Genomic DNA, 13839 nt, shown 5'->3' on the forward strand with positions numbered 1-13839 from the left:
TCCAGGAGAGCTCCCTGAGCAGGTGCAGATGCCGCATCTCTGCTGCACTGTCCAGCAGACTGGTGAATGTGGCTGTTGAGTGCTAGCCAGGTGGCTAGTGTGACACTGAACTTAACATTGTATTTAAATTTGCACGGCCATGTGACTGGTAGTTCCCGTGTCAGAGAGCATGGGTGCACAGGGTGTGTGTTCAGCTCTCTGACTCACTGTACGGTTTGCGTAGAGCGGGGATTTCAGCACAGTAACCTAGATTCTATTGAACAAGCTCCCGTGCGTGGACCACCTCCACGCCTCTATGCCGTTTTCCTATGGCCCATGAGCTAAGGATTTTTCTCTTTTTTTGCAGTTTAAACACAAGAATACTGCAGACTGTATGTGTACATGAAACCAAAAATATGCTCTGTAGTCCTTCATAGCAAGTTTGCCCGTGACTGACAGAGCCATTTGGCCACGGGGCTGCTGGGTGGGGTGGTCAGATGCTGGGGTCTCTGGTTTTACCACCTTTTGTTGACTGTGGGTGTACAGAGACACAGAGAACTAAATTGAAACACACATCAATGAAACACACTGCTTTCAATTTTTGAATTTTCACCTACCTTTCAGTGCGAGCCTGAGCTAATTGCCCACAAGGAGATAAATTGGCTCTCAAGGATTCATTATATTGCATTCTAAAGCTCAGTAAAACATTGTTGAACTGTTCTTGCACCTTTTTTTTTTTTCACTTGCACAAATCGTCAGATATTGATGTCGTGAAAGCCCTAACTGGTGTATTGGACAAGTGCAACTAGAAAAATGATCCAAAAGCAGTTATTGCCATGCCTCCCACCATTCTGCACCATGGGGGTTTAGTGAGGAGACTTCCAATGCAGCCTTTGCTCCTCCCTGGACTACAGAAGCCCTAAGATCTCTGGAGGCTGCTGCTCCTGATTTGGCCTTTTGTTCTCTCTGCTCCAGCAGTGGGCCCAGGGAGGCCAGAGTGGCGGAGGTGCGCGCATACATGCCCATGATGAATGGCTTCTTTGCTCTGTCCCCCTCCTTCCAATCCCTTCTCTCTCCCACCTGCCTTTCCACTAGCTAACCCTCAACAGGGGCAGCCTGGGGGCAGGAAGGAAAAAGGGAAAAGGTCTTAACTCAGCAGGTAACTGAGTAAATAGGCTTCCTGCTCCGTGGGCTGGGTACAAGGGTCAGGATGCTTGTCTGTCGCTGGCATCGACAAGTTCCTCGCTGCGTGTGTCTTGTTATAAAACCCAGCTCACGGGCATGCAAGATTTTCTTTGCAGCTCGCTGCTTGAAGCCGCTGTCCCGTCAGCCTCTGGTTCACGCAGACTGCTGGTGTTGACTTAGCCAGTTCTGTCCCAGGCAGGCCCTTCAGACAGGAGCCATGTGGCTTCAGCCCAATTCCCCCACAAAGCTTACATCTGGCCAAGGGGCAACCCTTAGGCAACCTCCTGTGCCCAAATTCCCAAGGGTGCTGGCAGATCCTGGCATGGTGGCACTCACCTGCTCAGTCATGCTTCAGCCTCTGGATTCACCCCTCCCCGAGTCAGACCCCAGTCCTCCTTGCTGCCTTCCCAGTGTCAGCAGACATGGGTGGGCTCATGGGAACCCCTGCCCTGGGTGGTGGGAAGGAGGCAGGGTTGGGAAGACAGCAAAGGCTCTCTCCAAAGAAATCTCTCCGCCAAGTACTACCCTTTCTCAGTGCTGTGTCCCCTCCATAGCATGGATCTGGTTGAAGGGCCCACAAGTCATGCGCTTAACGCTTCTGCACTTAGATGTTTGTGGAAGGAGTGGTCAGGGGATCTCTCCCCTTTCACCCTGGTGTCGAGATGAGAGCATGGTTTTCACCCCTTATTACAAGGTCTGACAGATGAGGCCCTCTTGTTTCAGACATTCTCTTTCACCTCCACACACTCATTTTGTCTTGTAGGAGTGGGCAATTTCTCTCGCTCTTACACATGAGAAACCTGCAGCATGGTGTGGCCAATATTTGGTCTCTCTCTGAGGCCAGGGTCTGTTTTCACAAAGGGAGACATGTCATACAAACAAGGGTAACCCGAGATTCAGTCCTAGTTAACCCGAGATTCAGTCCTAGTTCACCTGAGATTCAGTCCTAGTTAAACTGCTGAGATTCAGTCCTAGTTCATCCGCTGAATAGCTCTTGGCAATGTTGCTGGTCTCTGAGCCTCAGGAGCTCCACATGAACCACCAGGGGATTGGATTCTAAGGCATCGAAGGTTCTTTGTACTCTGATAGTGCTCACCGACATGCAGTGAGAGCTGGGCAGGGATGGGGACCTGGAAGGACATCTGGGAGCTGGAATCCTAGCTTCCTAGGTGTGGCTGGGCAGACTTGAGATCAGGGTCCCAAAGTGGGCAGCAGAGAGGCTTCGTGGCTCCTGGGCAGCTGTGACCGAACATCCGACAAACACGCTGCCCTCCCCTCCGCTCCCCACCAGGCTCATCAACGAGAATGAAGTGAAACAGTGGCGGGAGCAGGCCGAGAAGTTCCGGAAAGGTGAGGCACCTGCTGACCACTCCCTAACCCTGTCCCTGCCCGGCCCAGGACCCATCTCCTGCCACAGAGGGGGTGCACAAATGTCCACCCTGCCTTCCCGATCCCTTCGCAGAACACACGGAGCTCATGAGCCGGCTGGAGAGGAAGGAGCGGGAGTGCGAGACCAAGACGCTGGAGAAGGAAGAGATGATGCGAACACTGAACAAGATGAAGGACAAGCTGGCCCGAGAGTCCCAGGAGCTGCGCCAGGCCCGGGGACAAGTGGCAGAGCTGGTAGCCCAGCTCAGTGACCTCTCAGTACGCGGGCACCCTCTCCCTTTTACAGAGCTGAGCCGAGACCCTGGGCCTCAGGTTAGGGTGGGGAGAACAGTGTGGGGGGCATCTCGGACCCCAGGGTGAGACAGAGGAGAGAGGGGGGACCTCACGCTAGGCTGGAAGGGACCCCTAGCGCTGCATGAGTGGCATGCTTGTGTTGATTAGAAAGAGCAGCGTCTTCTGTGGCTGACACTGTCCCAGGAAGCACACCTTGGAAAGCATGGTGCAAGTGGGAATTCTGCCCCTCCCCATCTCAGCTGGATGTCCTGGTGCAGTCAGTGGCCTGTGCAACTGTATGGGTCAGACCTGTGGCTGCCCTGTGAGGCTGTGACTCCACCCGTACACTGTGTGTGGGGGGGGGGGGGGGGGAAGGGGGTGTTGGACATTTGGGATGCAGAGGGAGCACATGAGAGCTCAGACAGTGTGCACGGGAGGGGAGAGCCAGACTCGGGGCCCAGCACAGATGGAGAAGAGGGAGGAACAGGAAGGGTGGAGGGAACTGAGTGGAAACAGTGCTGATGGCTTTCTCCTTTTGATCCTTCTGTCTCCTTACAGACCGGCCCTGTGTCTTCTCCACCTCCCCCCGGGGGCCCACTCACCCTGCCTTCTTCCTCGATGACAACCAATGACCTGCCTCCACCCCCACCCCCTCTCCCCTTCGCCTGCTGTCCCCCACCACCGCCGCCACCCCTTCCACCCGGTGGGCCTCCCACGCCCCCGGGCGCGCCCCCTTGCTTTGGCATGGGCCTGCCCCTCCCCCAGGACCCCTTCCCCAGCAGCGATATCCCGCTCAGGAAAAAGCGTGTACCCCAGCCTTCCCACCCGCTGAAGTCCTTCAACTGGGTCAAGCTGAACGAGGTGAGCTCCTGGGAAGGGGTCCGCGGGTCGTCCTGCAGCCGGTGACGGTCAGCCCCATGGATTGCCTCTGGCTGTTTGCATTTATCCTTGATGTGCTCTTCCTCTGTGGATGCAGAGGGTGGGTTTGTTGGTGCCGGGAGGCTCGCTGTGTGCTGGGGACAGCAACTCTTGTGGGGTGGTTTCTGGACACCTGGTAGAGACACCTACAAACGGAACTTGTGTGTGCTGAGGGCTAGTGGAGCCACAGAGATGGCACAGCCTGGGCCAGGCAGGGAGCCTTGTAGATAAGACCAGAGCTGGGCTACAGCTTCAAGGACAGGGTTGGTTGGAGACTAAGAGTGGAGATGTAGGCAGGGGACCTGGGCTGACATGGGGAGCTGAGGACGCTAAGTTCAAAGAACTGAAGACTTGGATGCCCTGAGATGCAGCCAATGGGGCAACTCCTGGGGAGGCCCATACACACCCAGACCAAGAGTTAGGGGTCCTCTGAGAAGAAGCACCAGCCCCAGGCCACACGGGAAGCAGTTTCTCTCTTGGACTTGTGTGAGCACAGAGCACAGCATCCCTGGGTGTCTCAAGACTAGGAACTGAGGACGAATCCTAGCCAGAGTCCTGCTTCTGGTGCTGTATGATGGGAAGTCCTGTTATGAGACCAGTCATGTTGTCCCTGGAGTAAACACAGAGAGGGCAGCCGGTTCCAGTGGACCCAGCCGTGTCCATACATCAATAGCAGGCATACAGACTCCAGCTGAAGCTCGGGTGATGGATCTACTCTGATCTTATGTGCACTTCTTGGGCTCACTCTTGGGGGATTCACAGCTGCACCATTGTCTTTGAACTTAAATGAGCTCAGATGGATGCTCACAGGAGATAAGAGATCGTTAGGAAGGTGGCTGTTTGCTAGATGACTGCGCCTAATGTAGACCAGCTGGCCAGCTTGAAGTCTGTTTTATGTAGAGGATTTTGATGGGCAATATAATGGATAATAATAAAAGGAGCCCTGTAAGAGCTTAGTGTTTGGCAAATTAAGACATCTGCTCAAGGAAGCACCTAGGGGTCCTGGGGCTGGCTTGAGTGAGAGGTCCTAACCTCTAGCCAAAGCAGGTGTGGCTCTAACTAGCCGTGTGACCTGTGTCTGCCATGCATGTTGTTCCTAACTGACTTGAGTTGTCTGAGATGGTCTCTTAGGTCCCTTCTGCCTTTGGTGTATCAGCTAGGTGGGAAGATGGAGCGTGAACAAGGCCCATGCATAATCTCTTGTTTCTAGTAACTCCAATCTGAGTTCCGAACACTGTAGGGCCACTTGCTAGCAACATTTTAAAGCAAGATCCTCAGAGTCTGCAGCAACTGGCCTGCAGTGGGGCCCATGGCCGCTTCTCCTCGGCCACAGGTGAGCCAGAGAGGCCAAACGCTCTGGAGAACCAAAAGCCACAGGCTGCACAGAGGCACTCAATGCTCTCGGTCAGAAACAACATTTGAGTTTACGGCAGTTCAAAAAGGAGAAATAATACACTTTTGTCTCGTCTATTTAATTTAAGGTTTTCAACTGACAATTTAAGGCCTTAAATGTAATGAATGGTTGGCACGTGTGCCGATGACTCAGGGAGACAGACAAGGCAGCTAATATTTTTGTGACATTTTCAGCCTAGGGAGCTTTGTGCATAGGGTTTTCTCAGGGGTCCAGTAATAGCAAAGCTTACGTAAATTCCCCCAAGGACCCAGAGTAGGCCAGAGGTTTGCTCCCAGCCTGGAGCGGGCAGGTTTGATGGAATATGCTGGAATGCACCTGCAAACTAGTTTGCTGGGGATCGGCAGAGGGGCACTGAGTAAGATCTGAGAGCTGCAGTTCCAGTCCCTGGTATGTGATTGTGTGCCAGGGCAGGTGATCTAATCTTGGGGTTCAGATTGCGGGGCCTGGCTGAAGACAGTACTTGAAACAGTGACTGACGGGGAGTTGGAGTCATAGGCATATTAGGTCAGTTGTTACTGGTGGTACTGCTGTGCGTGCCTGTAGTGTGTTCTCGCAGTAATCCTCCATTAGCTCCGCGAGGTCAGCCACACTGACTCGGTTTGCTTGTCTGTGACGTGGTCAAAGAATAGCATTCATCCTGGAGCCCAGGGTCCCCGTGGATGGCCTGCACGAGGTCAGCCTGACCCGACAAGCAATGGGCAATGCCCAACAAGAGAAATGTGATGAAGTCCATTTCTGACAGAGTCCCCTGCAAACAGCATGCTGTCTCTAGAGAGGGGCGTACACCCTAGGAATCCAGAATGGAGATGTGAGGCCCTGGCCAGAGTGGTGCACAACTTGAACTTGAGAATGATTGTGCATATCAGGGAGGCAGAGGTAAGTTAGCAGACGGAGCCTGTGGGGAGCAGAGCTGCTCTCCCTGGCTCCAGACCTCAGTGAGACCCTCAGTGAAGAAGCTGGAGGTCCGGAAGTGGTCGAGGGAGTTGGGGGTGGGCCTAGTGTTTAGGAAGAAGTGAGAAAGATCCTGGCGCTCAGGCTGTGGCCCACCCAGGGGGGCTCTCCAGTGTTGCATCCTCTCTCCTGCCCCAGCTCTTGTCTTCTCGCCCTGGCCTCACCAACCAAGAAGGGGCACGGGTGGCTTCCCTTGTGGGGGCCTGAATTTAAGTGCGGGTTTCCCTCCAGAAGAGACTCAGGGCCATGCCCACCCACGTGACTTCAGCCAGCCCCCTCCCTGCCTTCCCTCACTCAGCTCCCCTTCCCGTCTCCTCTCTGCCTCCCTCATCCCCCTTTGCAGGAGCCTGGCCCTTCCTCCCATTCCGCGTGCACACTCCTGTATACACACATGCACACACACACACACATGCGTGCTTATTTCTGCCACAAGAAGAATGCGTCTGTGTTGGGCTTGGCCAGCTGCCTGTATCCCTGGCTGCCATGAGCTTCCCAGGCCTGCGTTCCACCGGAGGGTCCCCAGCCTTCCAAAGGCCACAGGAATGTCCCCACCCCCCGACTCTGGCCTAGCCTCCCCTCTGCAGAGTTTAAGAAAATAACAGTGAGGGGAGAGTATGCTTCTGTCTCCGAGCCTTACGGAGGGGGAGTTGGAGGAGGGGAATGGGGAGGCGGTGAGCAGGTCCCCTGGCTGTCCTCCAGCCCAGGAGAGCTGGGAGGGTCTCCTCCAGAGGAGGCCAGAGCTCTGATGAGGGGTGGGCTCTGGGCAGAAGTGGGGGCTGCTGTGTCCTCTGAGCCATCAGCAGAGCGTTACAAGGTTGCCGGGGTCTGGCTGTGGCTTGGCTCAGAGCCCCCATCCAGGCCCTCGTGCCAGGGTCCCTCCCAGAGATGGGGCAGTGGCTGCCTTGAAAGACCTCAGCATAGGAAACTCCGAGCCCCTTGCACTCCTAGGGCTGGGGGTGCCTGCCCTGGGCCTCGCCTCAGAAGCTGGCTGGTCTGAGCAGGACCGCTACAGGGGCCAGTCTCCCCATGTTGGCACCTGTCCACTTCTGTGCATCTGGGAAAGTGGGAGAAGGAGTCTTGGGTGCAGGAAACCCATTCCGTGCGGAGGCTCTGAGGTTCCCGAGTATGTGTGGGCCCTCATCCTTGCCATGAGTCCGGCCAGCGACGGGGTCAAGGCCAAGCCTGCTGGCCCGTGGGGGTGGGGAGCAAGGACCTGTATGAGCGCCCTGAGCATTGCTCTTGCTCTGCCTTTTTTCCCCCGGGGCCATTGTTCACTCACTACTGCAGCACTTCCAGGGGTTTCTGGAACATTCTCACATGTGCCCCACACAGAAGGGAGGCCTTGACCCTGGAGCTGAGTGTTGAGGAGGGGCCGAGGTCTGAGGGGTGGGGTGGGGCAGAGCCTGGCCGCTGCAGTGCTGCTGTGGGTTCGGGAGGCCCCGGGAACCCCCATAGCGAAGGAGCTGGCTCAACCAAGCCTGACTCTCACCCTGCATCTTAGGAGCGAGTCCCCGGCACCGTGTGGAATGACATCGATGACATGCATGTATTTCGGATCCTAGACCTGGAGGATTTTGAAAAAATGTTTTCAGCCTATCAGAGGCACCAGGTAAGACCCCTGGCCCCTCGCGTCTTGATATCCAGTCTGACTTCGTACACCACACGCCTTGCCCCTGTCTGAGTTCCCTCCCTCTGTCCTTCCCTCTTCCTCCTCCCTCACACACAGACGCGATGGTGTATTCTGTACAGGTCCCGTGTTCCTGCTGAGGATGTAGGTGCAGCCACACCCACTTCCCACCACGCCGCAGTTCGTATTTATAGGGCCAATGAGGAACTTCTGTTTTGTTCATCTCTCTCTCATCCTGGCACTCTGGGGGTGGTCATTGTTGACCGATGCTCTCTTTGACCCAGGATTTAGGAATTATAGCTGGAAGGCATTATAACTTAAAAAAAAAAAAACTATTTGAAACATAGAGTGATAGGAGAGACAGAGATTCCCATGCGCTGGTTCACTCCCCAAATGGCCACAGTGTCTGGGGCCTGGCCAGGCCAAAGCCAGGAGTCTGAAGCTCCATCCAGGTCTCCCACATGGGTGCAGGGGCCCGAGCACTTGGGCCATCTTCCACTGCTTTCCCAGGCCACAGCAGAGAGCTGGATTGGAAGCAGAGCAACTGGGACTCAAATCTGCTCGGATATGGGATACCAGCGTTACAAGTGGTGGCATAACCAACCCTGCATTATCACTTTTTTTCTTTTGACTTATGCTGAATTTATTCCCGAGCCCTAAGTTTTTTTTTTCCTTCAGTTTCATCAGGAACATCTGTTTGTCCTGTGCTACCTCCTCTTCTGGTTTAGGAACAGTGTGTTCCTTTTCAGTGAGATCATCTCTGTGCGGCAGGGGGAGCTCTTGTATGGGGCCATGCGGCCACGGGCTCTGAAGGGGCTGTGGCACATCTTGTGTGCCAGGTTTACCTGGATGTGTTCAAGGCAGTGTATACCAAAACCCTCAGTTCTGTGTTACTCTGCACTTGTAAGCATGTGCAACAGAAACTCAGTGCTCTTTTTGGCCACCAACCCTGTGGGCACCCCTGCTGCTTGGCCTGGGCGCACCCAGCAATGCTATCATAACAACAGAGGGCACACATTGCTTCTTTCGTGTGACGTCGTTCAGATCCTCGGTGGTTTTCAGCTCTGCGTACCCTTGGTGGCCTGGGCAGTTTCTCGGGCTTTCTTAAAGTGAACACAGAGATTGGAACATCTTGATTTGCATGATGTTGTGGGGTTTTCTAGGTCAAGTGAATAGTGAGCCATTCTCCCTGATCACTTAAGGCCACCTGCAGGAACAGGACATTGTCACTTTTCAAACTTCTCTGTCTTGTTTTCATCTCCCGCACCCTCAGAGTCTGCTGAGCAGAGAATGCTAACCCGGCAGGGAAGGCCTGGCTGCCACTCCATGGCCCCTGGCTGGCTTGAGGCCAGGGCTGGTCCCTGGGCCTGCTCTGCAGACTCTGTGTGCAGACAGCTGGCCAACAGATCTGGACCTCCAGCCACAGAAGAAGTAGGGGAGGGGACTGGTGGCCGAACACAGGGCACTCCTTAGGCAGGGGTCTCCAGCTATGCCAAGTTCTGCAGGGAAAAAGCAACAATGCTGGTTCTGGGACTTCATCCTTTATCAGGAGCAGAACGGGGGGCCTGGGAATCTGCATTGCACTAGCACAGCTGAGGTCCTTCTCCCAAGTCTGGTTTGGGAATCACTGATGGCAGAGGCTGTAAGGTCATCACTTGCTCACTCTCTCTGGCCTGCTTAGGGGATGGCTGCCTCTCTGGGCTGCATTCCACCTTCCTTGAGCCTGCTTAGTCCAAACCATTGCTCCAGGGCTGGGCTCGCCCAGACTGCTGTGTCCCAGTATGCTGCCTGCTTCCTGGGACGGCAGTCACATGGCCTTCTTGTCTGGGGCACTGGGTGCTGCCGTCTCTCCCCTCTTCATGCCCTAGGCAAGTTCTGAGTTGGTGGCTTCAACTCCATCAGGGTCAGTGGGGGAGGACACAGGGGCCGGCTGGGCCTCCTCGGGCCCCTTGAGACATTCAAAGGACAGACAGAGGGCAAGGAGCAAACTCAAGGATGCTGGCTTTGCATTGTCTCAATGGATGCAACTCCCTGAGCTTCCGGCTCAAGTTCGCTTGGGTCAAAGATGAACTTGTCCTCATCCTCCAGTGCAGGAATGCCCTGCGGTCTCAGCAGAGGAGAGGGGAAGGCAGGCAGTCAAGGCCAGGGGTGGGAGAGCTGGTACTGGGTTTCCCCGGGAGGAGCTGCCGGATCTACTGTATCTGGTTTCTCTGTGAGTGTATGCCTGCTTCAAGAAGCTCCTGCCTCCTACCGCAGGTCCCTGTCTCCACCTGTGGGGGTCTCACTGGGATGAGGGGACAGAGTAGATGTTGAGGATCCCCACATCCGTCCTGCTGTTGCTGGGTTCCTGAATCTCTTGACTAATGTTGTGCATGTTTAATTCTTTATTGGCTGTGGCTGCTACCTGCCTAGGAGCTGATAACTAATCCTCCCCAGCAGGTGAGTCATTCTTGGGCCTCTGAACATTCTAACTGCCCACTGCTATGCTGGGCTGCTGCCCTGCACTGGGCCCCAAAGAGAGGGCATCTCCATTCCACCTCCAGTCTCGTTACCGTTCCACACAGGGAGGCATGGGAAGAGGGCAGTCCCCAGAGAGAGAGGGTGATCATGGGAGAGGGTGGTAATGCAAACGGACTCCCGGAGCAAGGGAAGGGATCATCCACTGGAGTGACGAGAAGGCTTCTAGGTCTCTGAGGCCCAAGGCAAGGACTGCACAGACGGGGCACTGCACAGTGCTAGAACCACAATTCCCAAAGATGCTGACGTGGGTGGTGGCCAACGTGGAGCCTGTGCGTGGAGGGAGCTCCCAGAGTGAGAACAGTACACTGGGGAGTCTCCAGCCTCCCCCCCACCAGGGGAGGGGGCACAGACAAGGAGGCGTGGGTGGGAGAAGCCCTGACTTCTTGGGTACCTGCCTGCTGGAACTCCAGAAGGAACTCCACCAGGGAGTCTGCCTCACTGTTCCCCCAACTCTGAACCCCTGCATTCCCTTGACTCTGGGCATACTGGGGTTGGGCCTGACGTCCCCAGGGGCCAGGAGCTATAGCCTCATGGGAGCTTGGACCTAACTTCTCATCCTTCCCTGGGGAGGGTCCTGGGAGTGGGTAGGAGAGTGGGGGTTGATTCCCTAGGGGACATGGTAGTTATGTCGCATTGCCCAGAGCCTCGGGGATCGGTCACCCCCTGTCCCCTGGATCAGCCCCTTTGCCTGCCTTGCCCAGACAGGATAATGTTTAGAGAGGGGGCTGCTCACTGTGCCCCTCCACCCATCCTGGCCCATGGTAAAGTTCCAGATCTCTCCCCTTCGAGTCAGTTAGGGGCCTCCTCCTATCCTGCCGGCTTCTTGCCCTTTTCCCAGGCAGGAGGGTGGACCCTGGGGGTTGGGCAGGAAGCATGCTGGGGAAGACACTCAACTCCTCCCCTTGGCTCCTTGGTTGCAGAAAGAGTTGGGCTCCACCGAGGACATCTACCTGGCCTCCCGCAAGGTCAAAGAGCTGTCGGTCATTGATGGCCGGAGGGCGCAGAACTGCATCATCCTTCTCTCCAAGTATGGGCTGGGTTCTGGGTGGGAGGAAACGGGGCCCCCAGGGGTCAGAGGCCCAAGCTGGGGTGGACAAAAGGAGGTGGTAGAAGCAGCTGTGTGTGGGAGTAGGGGGACGGCACTGATCTAGAACCTTGTCCTAGGAGCCTGCGTTGAGCAGCGGTGCACGGCTCTGCCGCCCTCGCAGGGCCCTCGGAGTGGCCTGGTTCACGTCTGGCAGTGGAGCTGCTCAGGCCAGGGAGCGGCATGACGTCAGCCACTAAGCATTTCCTGCTGCTGCAGGACAAACGGGGCAGTGTGTGCCCTAACAGCACTGCTTCCGTGCGGGGCCTCCCTCCCGCGCCAGGGTCAGAGGGCCTCACCTCCCCTACTATTCTTAGTGCTGGCTCCAGCTGCCACCGGAACGTCTGTACCCCTCCACCCCCGCCAAGGCTCCAGGCCTCAGTTTCTCCCACTTTGGGGGAGGGGGTGGTTCCTAATCTCAAGGATTCCCAGCAGATGTGCATGTTGGGGCTGGGGGGAGGCAGGGAAGGGGGGGAGTAAGAGGGTGGCTGCTCCTTCTCCCAGCCGGCAAGACTGACTGGGACAGCTGAGTGGGAGCCGAGGTGCTGTGGGAGACAGATTCCACCTCTGAGAATGAGAGAAGCAGGAAACCGGCCCCACAGCAGCATCCCGCCTTGGAGATGCAGGCATGGGGAGGAGTAGGGCCAGAAACCCTTTGCCCCGTGTCTTCCATCTACACAGGAGGAGTCCCTTTCTCTCCCAAACGTTCCCTTCAGCTCTGTGGAGCCTCAAGGGATAGACGGGAGACTCGGTGCAGTTAGAGGCACAAATGCTCGTTCTACAGTCTAGAGAGAATCACGGGGCTTAGCCTGGTAGACTGCAGAGCAGGCCAGCAGGGTTCTCGTCCTGTCGGGGAGAAGGCAGAGGCTGCACCTCCTGGGGGGAGGGGTTGGGGCTGTCCCCAGCCTGGGGACCCAGCCGGCTGCTGCTCAGCAGGTGGGTTTTGCCTTAGGTTGAAGCTTTCCAATGAGGAGATCCGGCAGGCTGTCCTGAAGATGGACGAGCAGGAGGACCTGGCCAAGGACATGCTGGAGCAGGTGAGGTCATGCAGCGAAGGGCAGGGGAGCTGACCCTAAGGGGCAGCCGTTCCCTCCCCAGCAGCCTGCAGAGAGCTGAAACTCCTGGGTCCAGGAGCAATCAGCCTGAAGGAATGAGGGGAAAGTTTCTGGAAACCTCCCTGGGCCAGCCTTTCTGGGGGAAGGCTAGAGGAGATAGGGGCTACAGTGCTCTGCAGGTCTTAGGGTAGAGTCAGAGTGTATAATGATTTTTTTTTCTTCTCCAAATCTCTTCCTCCTCAGTTTATCATGCCCTTTAAGAGAAATGTAGGAAATACCAATAAAAAAGCACCACCAATTGGGGTTTATTAAAAATAGGAACTTCTATCTAACAAAAGACATATTTACTAGGTGAAAAGACAAACTTAAGAAGGAGATACCTGCCACGTGTGAAAAGCTCATGGAAAATCTTTTTTTATTTTTTTTAAATTTTATTTTATTTTACTGTATTTTTTTTATTTTTTGACAGGCAGAGTGGAAAGTAGAGAGAGACAGAGAGAAAGGTCTTCCTTTTTGCCGTTGGTTCACCCTCCAATGGCCGCCGCGGTAGGCGCGCTGCTGCCGGCGCACTGCGCTGATCCGATGGCAGGAGCCAGGTGCTTCTCCTGGTCTCCCATGGGGTGCAAGGCCCAAGCACTTGGGCCATCCTCCACTGCACTCCCTGGCCACAGCAGAGAGCTGGCCTGGAAGAGGGGCAACTGGGACAGGATCGGTGCCCCGACCGGGACTAGAACCCGGTGTGCCAGCGCCACAAGGCAGAGGATTAGCCTATTGAGCCGCGGCGCTGGCGGAAAATCTTTTAATTCCATTTTCTGTGGACTTTTTGAAGTTCCCTCTTATCTAATGAAATGTCTTGCGTCCAGAATAAAGAACTCCATGAATCCAAGGCAATGAAAAAAAAGAAAAAGAAACTTAAAAATGAGCAAAAGATTTGAACAGGCACTTCATAAAAGGCCACTTGTAAATGCCAGTGAGCATGTAAAAAAGTGTTCAATACTGTTAAAATCATCATAGACGCAGCCAGACGCCAGGGGATGGTGGTCCCCACACCCACCCACCAGAAGAGTGAAAATTAAAAAGACTGACAACGCCAGGTGCTGGCAAGGATGTGAAGCAGTGTGAATTCTCATCCGGCACAGTCCTTTTGGAAAACTATTTGGCGGTGCATACCAAGGCTAAACATACATGAACGCCTTTGCCCTGTCATCCCACTCTTAGGCACGTTCAAGTGCAAGCATTGACTGTAAGACACACACAGGAGTATTTATAGCAACTTTATTTTTAAAGCTCCCAAAATCTGAGCAGCTCGAAGGCCCCTAGTGGGAAAGGGAACACAGAGTGTGGCATAGCCACATGGTAGACTTTTTTTGCTCGGCAGTCAGGGGCACAGATGCCCAGTACTCACGCTGTGGATGACTCTCAGACATTGTGCGCAGTGAAAGAA

General features: G+C 55.2%; 1 protein-coding gene across 6 annotated transcripts in view; it reads left to right on the forward strand.

Annotated features, from left to right (window-relative positions):
* The window catches only part of DAAM2 (dishevelled associated activator of morphogenesis 2), a 115394-nt gene that overhangs the window by 89746 nt on the left and 11809 nt on the right, over positions 1-13839 (forward strand). For 4 of the 6 annotated variants that reach the window (XM_062186058.1, XM_062186059.1, XM_062186057.1 and 1 more), the window contains exons 12-17: positions 2456-2514; positions 2627-2865; positions 3385-3687; positions 7611-7718; positions 11177-11283; positions 12293-12377. In XM_062186058.1, the coding sequence (XP_062042042.1) occupies positions 2456-2514; positions 2627-2865; positions 3385-3687; positions 7611-7718; positions 11177-11283; positions 12293-12377 (901 nt within the window). The remainder of the gene's footprint in view (positions 1-2455; positions 2515-2626; positions 2866-3384; positions 3688-7610; positions 7719-11176; positions 11284-12292; positions 12378-13839) is intronic. The other 2 variants (XM_062186060.1, XM_062186062.1) reach the window with 2 other exon arrangements.

The sequence above is a fragment of the Lepus europaeus genome, chromosome 3 (genome assembly GCF_033115175.1).
Source record: "Lepus europaeus isolate LE1 chromosome 3, mLepTim1.pri, whole genome shotgun sequence".
In the NCBI taxonomy this organism is placed as follows: Eukaryota; Metazoa; Chordata; class Mammalia; order Lagomorpha; family Leporidae; genus Lepus; species Lepus europaeus.